The sequence below is a fragment of the Equus przewalskii genome, chromosome 6, assembly GCF_037783145.1.
Source record: "Equus przewalskii isolate Varuska chromosome 6, EquPr2, whole genome shotgun sequence".
NCBI lineage: Eukaryota > Metazoa > Chordata > Mammalia > Perissodactyla > Equidae > Equus > Equus przewalskii.
This window is the reverse complement of record NC_091836.1, coordinates 71540981-71548216: the sequence shown is the minus strand read 5'-3', so window position 1 is coordinate 71548216 and position 7236 is coordinate 71540981. Positions and strand designations below refer to the sequence as shown.

Below are 7236 nucleotides of genomic sequence, written 5' to 3'. Positions count from 1 at the left end.
GCAATAGAAGTGCACGCAGAATTTCTAGGGGGCTAAGACAGCAGTCAAGAGAGGAAGGGCAGAAAGAGAGGCGGGAGCAAAGCAACAATGGCTCTGCCATCCTCAGGCTGATGCCCTGAGGGCCCCTCACAGAGCTCTCCTTTCTTTGGGAAAGAAGCCAGGCTTGAAATCAGACTCTGATCTGAATCCTGGGCCTTCCTTGCTGCTGGGAACTGCAGTTTCCCCGTGAGGATGGGTGACAAGTGAGTGCATGTGGATGGGCTGGCACTCACAAAAGGCTCCAGTTTCTTCCACATCCACTCCCTGCAGCCCAGAGCCCCCGGCTGTGCAGCTCACCTTCCTGTTATCTTTGTTTGACCATGGGGCAGACTTCAGATTGGGGTCTGCAAGGATCCCAATGGCTAACCTTGCTGGTATTAAGCTTCTGGTACAGGTAGATACTCTCTTGATCAGTTCCCAGGTGGCAGCTTGACCCTGTCCCTTTCTGCTGGCCAGATGGCCCTAGCACCCAGACCCCAGATTCAGAGCAGGGCAGGATGCTCAACAAGGGCAGGGACTCCTCAGGGATCAGAACCCCACCTCCAACTCACCTCCCTGTTGCTGGTTACTACTTCTGAAGCCTCAGGGTACAGGGGCCAAACCTCCCTCCTGCAGTGGAGGGGCCATAAAACCCAGTTAATGATCAGCCCCCAGGGCAGGTGTGGAGGATAAGAGGCAGAGGCAAGTCCTATCTAGAGGAGATTCCACTTTGAGGCATTCCTAGACACCTGGTTCTTCTTCTCCAGTCAGGAGAAGGCTGAGCTGGGCTTGGAAAGCCAGAAAGGAGGTTTGAGGGTTCCAGCGGCCCTCTACCTGCTGAGGTCTTTAGCTGGCTTAACCCTCCCAGGTTGTCACAGGAGTCAGGTAAGGCTCACTCTGAGGGAGAGGGAAACAGGGCACGAGCTGGGGGTCTCCTGGGAAATAATTTCTTTGCAGGCCCTTTAGGACCTTTCTTCTTGGCTGATGCTCCTTCGGAGATGCCTCCTCTGGCTCTGGTCCCCCTCCTGCTCCACGGGCCCAGATCTGTGGCCTTCCCCAGCATATTGGGGCCCCATCTTCCCTAAACTTCCACTGTCGTCCACAGGCTGATGGCTCTCACATCTGCATCCAATCTGAACCCTTCCCCTGGGCTTTTGCCTCTACAGCCAGCTCCCCTTGGGTTGCACATGGCACTTTGACAAAAAGGAGCTCAACATTTCCTCCTGCCCAAATCTGCCCCTCTCCCTTCCCTATCCCCACCAGTGGTACCATCATGGCCTTAGAGGGTGAAAAAAGGAAGGCTTCTGTCCTTGGCTGGCGTGGGAATGGTGGGAGGAGTCTAAATTAGACCAGACTCTTAGATGCTATAGAAAGGATACCTGGGTGGGTGGGTGAGTGAGTGGGGGGTTGGGGGGAACTGGGGCCTTGGAGCAACTGAGGCTCAGGTCATTCCAATGACTGTGATTTTGCAGCTGGAGGTGGCTGATGCCTGGGCCTGATGAGGCTGGAGGAGTTGGTGACTCTCTAAGTTGGGGACATGGGAGCTCCTTGCTCTCTACAGCTGGCAGGGAGCTCAGAAGCCTGTGCTCCAGCCTCTGCTCTGCACTTGGCTCTGTCCGGATTCTGAGTCTCATTCTCCTCACTTGTATAACAGGACAGAGGGGTTGGAAGTGGATCCGATTATTTTAAAGGATCCTGGCAACTCAGGCTGCAAGGTTATATCAGACTTGAGTTTTGAGGAGAAAACGGGCTAAGTGGGGTTCGGGGACTGGCGTCAGGCCTGTTACTATAATCCGCACCCTCTGCCCTCTCCCATGGAGGCCTGGCTGGTGCCCGCGTACAATAATTAACTGCTGAGTGGCCTTCGCCCGATCCCAGGCTCCACTCCTGGGCCACATTCCCGCTGCCTGCCTTCCTGCCGTCTCCTAGGCCACTAAACCGCAGCTGTCCCCTGGCGTAAGGGGAGGTGGACTGTAGAGCAGAGGAGAAGCCTGAGCCAGACAGAGAGCCTCCTTGCCCAGGTAGGCCACTCCCTGCTCCCTATCAGAGGCACACACCCTGTGGTACTCCCAGGGTGTGGTACAGGATTGGCTGAACGGGGAACACTGCTTTGCCTCAAGCACAGAGAATCCAGAAGTGGAGACTGAGGCCCAGAGCAGAGCAGGGGCTGCCAAAGGTGAAACTACAAGTTAGTGTCCATCCCTAACCTAGAAGCCGGCGCTCTGGCCTTTCAGCACAGCACTGAGATCTCAGTGCTTCAGGTCTGGGGCCCTGGGGCAGGGGGTGTGTGTTGAGGGTGATGGTTGTTGCTGGCAGGGGGTGTTCATAGCTGGACCAAGCTCCGAAGCTGAGACTAGGAAGGAGGGGAGGGGAGGGGCTTGCATAATGAGTAGGTCACATGGAGAGGAGCGGGCTTTGGTTCTAGAAAGCAGCCACAGCTAGAAAAACTGATCAACCAGGTGGGAGCCAGAGGACCCTGGGGAATGGCCTTCTAGCCCCCCAGTACTCCTCCAGTTGTTCTCTCCCAGCATTCCACATCAGCTGCCCCCACGAGAGCCTCAGCACAGTGAGGTGCAGGGGACAAAAGCTGAAGGAGCTCCGGACTTCAGGGTCTCAAGTCAGACTTGGGTGGTCCCTGCCGTGGGACTTGGGGCACATCCCTCAAACCATACCACCCTGATTCCTCAATCTGTGCCCAGCTGGCTATCATTTGTTGGGGTTTTCCCCCCTACATTTAATCCTCAGACATAGAAACTAAGCCTCAAGATAATATGAGTCATTTTCTCCTGTCGATGAAAATAATCACAGATGAGCGCTGCAATTGGTTCCCAGCCTAAAGAAAGATGCTTAATCTTTAAGGAGGTGCCAACGTTGGGAGGGGGAGAGAAGTTGCACCTTTATCTAAAGTGCCTTTGCTCTTGCCATAGGGAATCTCTAAAGCAGATATACAATGCATGCTCAACGGCCTCCGTCAGGCCCTTTTGGAAAGACAAGGTCAGGCCAAATTAGGTTTGAACAAAATGGCTTCCTCATGTACTCCAATATATCCTATTACTTGCCATTTTTATTTGTCACTCCCAAGGTCAGGCAGGAGGTGAAGTGTGAGGGCTGGGATCCTGGACCGGCTGATCCGGAACCCTGTTCTCTGATCTGCTAGACCGTAGCCCCAGGAGCCTGATCCGAAGAATCACCTGGCATTCCCTGAGGGTACAGATTTGTCCTGTGCTCTCGGAGCTCAGCGAGTGAGTGGGACAATGGAGGGATGACTGAGTCCTGGGATGAATGAATTAGCAGGCGAGAGAATGAATGAACACTGGAATAAACGAAGTAGCAGAATATTGGGTTGTGGAAGGGTTGGGGGCAAGGAGGAGGAGGGGAACTAGTTGGGAATTCACTTCCAGTTTTCCCTGAGCCCTGCTGGGCGGAGTCAGCCCGGAGGCCACCCAGCTCAGGCCCCATCCAGGAGGTCCAGGCAAGATGCCCGAGTTCTGCAGGCCACGGGGGCAATGTGGAGGCAGAGCAACTTTGTGAGCAGGCAGGGTGCATAAGCTTTAGGAGCCGAGCGTTTTAGGAGAGCAGGCACCTGGTGACCCGCGAGTGGGGTGAAGGACCAGCCACCTCCCAAAGCTCAAGGGTCCGAGGTCAGAGAATTGAGGTGCAATGAAGGCCAAGGGGAGGCCAGTTCTGTGGCAGGGGGCTCAGGATCCTCCCAAGGCCCCATGGGTTGTCTGGCCACCCACACCCACCCCCAGCCCCAAGCCTCTGTGCCCTGTGACATCCCCCAGGTCACAGGGTCTCTGGGAAAGGCCAAATGATGAGGCTGGAAAGGGCTGGAACCAAGGTTTTTTGTTTCTGTTTTTAACATAGGCAGCTTATCTGCAGCTCCAAAACTAAGATACTGTTGTAAGCTTTTGCACCAAATCATTTGGTGTCAAAACCCGCCCTGAAAATTAGTGCGAGGTTATTGTAGTTTTTATTCACCAGTGTCACTATTTCACCACAGAACGTGTGCTTGATCGTTGAGTGCATGTAAATTGTATTACCTTATTTTGTATTACTTTTTATAAAATCTTAAAAATTGTAAACTCTGAAACATTCGTCTCCAAGGATTTTGAACACGGGATTATGGACCCGTGGTCCGGGCTAGTTCCACATTTTGCCCAAACCCCATCCCTTAGTTGTATCACTTGATCCTCACGACCTCCTGGAGGTCAGTGTGGCCCCACCCAAGGGTTGTCTCAGAAGGTGGTGTCTGATCCCAGCCCTCCCTGAGGCCCAGACATGGACGCGTCGGGGTGGGGCGACCCTCCCTGGGCTTCCTCGAGGCCCCACCCACCTAGGGCTGTTCTTCACCTTGAGGCCCCACCTCCACATTCCTTGGTGCCACTGACCACAGCTCTTCCTCAGGGACTGCCATGGCCCTGCCCATGACAACACAGCTGCTGCTCCTTCTGGTGTGGGTGGCTGCCTTGCGGGCAGCCCTGCCCAGGACTGACCTTCTCAATGTCTGCATGGACGCCAAGCATCACAAACAAAAGCCAGGCCCGGAGGACACGCTGCACGAGCAGGTAGGCCAAGGGGTCATCTAGGGTGGGGAGGAGCTGACTTAGGAAGAGGAAAGCAGGAGATAAAAGCGTCAAACCCGTTCCATGGTAGAGGCTGCCTGAGGAGACCTTCAGTTTGCACTGATACGGGCGACTGTTAGTTTAACACATTGTGTGTACCCGGTGTTGTCAGAACCACGCCAACAGCTCAGCTTCTTGGCTGTTGGGTTTCCGTGTTACACAAATCAGGAAGCAGGCCCAGAAATCACGCTGGAGAGACCCACCCCAGGGGGTGACTTTGATTTCAGAGTTTAGACTAGAACTGACCCATCCTAGGATCTGATAGGAGAAAGTACATGGTGCCCCAGTGGTTTCTTTTCTGCCTACACCAAACAGCTCAAAAAATGACTGGATCTTACCAGTCGTGAGGCTGGGTGCAAGGCACCTTGATTCACGCATCTAGCAAACACTTCTGCTGGGGCTCTCCACCCTACTGGATGTGAGGTCTCCTGCCTATGACAATTGTCTTACCACAACCCCTTTAACATCCTGAGCCTATCTAAACACTCAAAAAATCAATTTGATACCATAACTGTAAAAAAAACAAGCAAAAGGAAAGTCATTTGTAATACGCAGTCCAATATGTAAATATTCGTTTTGACCTCATGAGCAGATAATGATCACAGTCCGGTTTGTGCTTGTTTTGAATCAGAGCCCCCAGCTGCCAGTGCAGACTGACAAATGGATACACCTTGGATACTTCCAGCAGCCTTGACTTGAACTTCTTCAGTCTACATTTTTAAAAAAGTGCACATTTTAATATTTTGCTTTTATACTCAATTCTAGGCTGTGGGTTTTCATTCCTTCAACAAGAATGTATTGAGTATTTATGGAATTAGAACTATTCTGGGGGTACAATTTATTTAACTTGGCTTCCTCACCTCCAAGTCTTTGTCACCTTCTCAATGAGGCTTAATCTGACCATTCTAGAAATCTGCAATTCTCCATCCCTTTCCCCGGCTTTATTTTTTTCCAAAGCAATTACCCTGTGAGAAGTGTTCATCGCTGTGCCTCCAGTCCCTAGAGAAGTGCCTGCTTAGAGTGAGTAGGAGCTCAATAAAGATTTGAATTATGAATGTATAAACACCATGCCTCCCCCAAAGAGGAAGCCCCAACAGCAAGTATTTCCCTGAAAGACTGACTACACTGGTGGATGAAGGACTAAAAGAGGAGAGGCTGCCTGTGGGAATATTCTGGCTGTGGCGGGCGTGGCAGTCACTCCCCGCATCTTCCCCACTCAGTGCAGTCCCTGGAAAGAGAATTCCTGCTGCTTCCTCAACACCAGCCAGGAAGCCCATAAGGACATCTCCTACCTGTATGGATTCAACTGGGACCACTGCGGCACAATGGAGGCCGTCTGCAAGCGCCACTTCATCCAGGACACCTGTCTCTACGAGTGCTCCCCCAACCTGGGGCCCTGGATCCAGCAGGTACGCGTGTCCTCCTCTGCACCCCCAACTTTACAGAGGAGCTGAGCTTCCCAGACATCTCCTCAGGCTACCTCTCCGACTCTGGGCCTGATCAGGGCTGCTGAGGATCTTGAACCTGAGCCCTGTTTCTCTATTGACATCTCCCAGGTGGACCAGAGCTGGCGCAAAGAGCGGATCCTGGATGTGCCCCTGTGCAAAGAGGACTGTCAGCGCTGGTGGGAAGATTGTCGCACCTCCTACACCTGCAAGACCAACTGGCACAAGGGCTGGAACTGGACCTCAGGTGGGGGCCGGGGCGGGAGCGGTGGGAGGGATTTGGAGGTAAAGAGGTGGGGGTGTGGAACTGGTGTATGGAGATTCGAGGTTATGGGGCTGGCAGAAGCAGAGATAGTTCCAGGCCCAGTAGCTAAAGATCTTCTGTCCTCCCTACAGGGTTTAACCAGTGCCCAGTGGAAGCTGCCTGCCACCCCTTCGATTTCTACTTCCCCACCCCTGAAGCTCTGTGTAATGAAATCTGGAGTCACTCCTACAAGGTCAGCAACTACAGCCGAGGGAGTGGCCGCTGCATCCAGATGTGGTTCGACCCAGCCCAGGGCAACCCCAATGAGGAGGTGGCGAGGTTCTATGCCGAGGCCATGAATAGGGCTGGGCTCAGTGGGGCCTGCTCTCTCCTGCTCTGCCTGGCCCTAACGCTGCTCTGGCTGCTCAGCTGAGCTCCTTTCACCTTCTGATACCTAGACATCCCTGCCTTGTCTAGCCCCACAGCTCCCAGCTATTTGGTTTCTGCTCCATGGTGGGGCCTCTGACCGACAGTTTGAATAAACCAGACACTCCAGACATGTTGTGTGAATTACTTGGGTGAGAACGGGAGTGTTGACTTTTGCTTCCCAGTTCTCTTTGACTGAGCCAGTTATACTTGATCAACACCCAGCACTGATACTTGCTATGGACTTTCCAGATGCTTAACTGTGCTTGTAACCTAGGACATATTCATAGCTCTCAATTTCATTTTTCACTACAGCTCTAATCCAGAGCCAGGCCCAGGATTTTGTCATTTGAATTGGACCCAAGCCTCCCAGGGTTGACTATTCTGCCCTGTGCTCAGCTCTCCAATAGAAGAGAGGGAAACGGGAATGCCCAGTATGTTCTGAACGGATGCCTGGGAAGAGGTGAAGGGGGCCAGC

At 53.1% G+C, this 7236-nt stretch overlaps 1 protein-coding gene across 7 annotated transcripts; it reads left to right on the top strand.

The window, feature by feature from the left end:
* Window positions 1-693: 693 nt before the first annotated feature.
* Window positions 694-6889, top strand: LOC103549329 (folate receptor alpha). 7 transcript variants are annotated; one of them, XM_070625953.1, is made up of 7 exons: window positions 697-903; window positions 1839-2039; window positions 3101-3260; window positions 4426-4586; window positions 5864-6052; window positions 6200-6335; window positions 6485-6889. In XM_070625953.1, the coding sequence occupies exons 4-7, from the start codon at window positions 4434-4436 to the stop codon at window positions 6763-6765; spliced, it is 759 nt and encodes a 252-aa protein (XP_070482054.1). In that variant the 5' UTR covers window positions 697-903; window positions 1839-2039; window positions 3101-3260; window positions 4426-4433; the 3' UTR covers window positions 6766-6889. The 7 variants fall into 7 exon arrangements, with proteins under 7 accessions (XP_070482056.1, XP_008515826.1, XP_070482054.1 ...); XM_070625956.1 differs by having other exon boundaries at window positions 707-903; window positions 3101-3225; XM_070625955.1 differs by lacking the exon at window positions 1839-2039 and having other exon boundaries at window positions 694-903; window positions 3101-3225.
* Window positions 6890-7236: the final 347 nt, after the last annotated feature.

What these genes read in the sequence shown, in the direction of transcription:
- LOC103549329 (XM_070625955.1), top strand. Translation starts at nt 4,434, where the DNA reads ATGGCCCTGCCCATGACAACACAGCTGCTGCTCCTTCTGGTGTGGGTG. An exon ending in AGGACACGCTGCACGAGCAG is followed by an intron (nt 4,587 to 5,863) that starts GTAGGCCAAGGG and finishes TTCCCCACTCAG; the next exon opens with TGCAGTCCCTGGAAAGAGAA. An exon ending in TGGGGCCCTGGATCCAGCAG is followed by an intron (nt 6,053 to 6,199) that starts GTACGCGTGTCC and finishes GACATCTCCCAG; the next exon opens with GTGGACCAGAGCTGGCGCAA.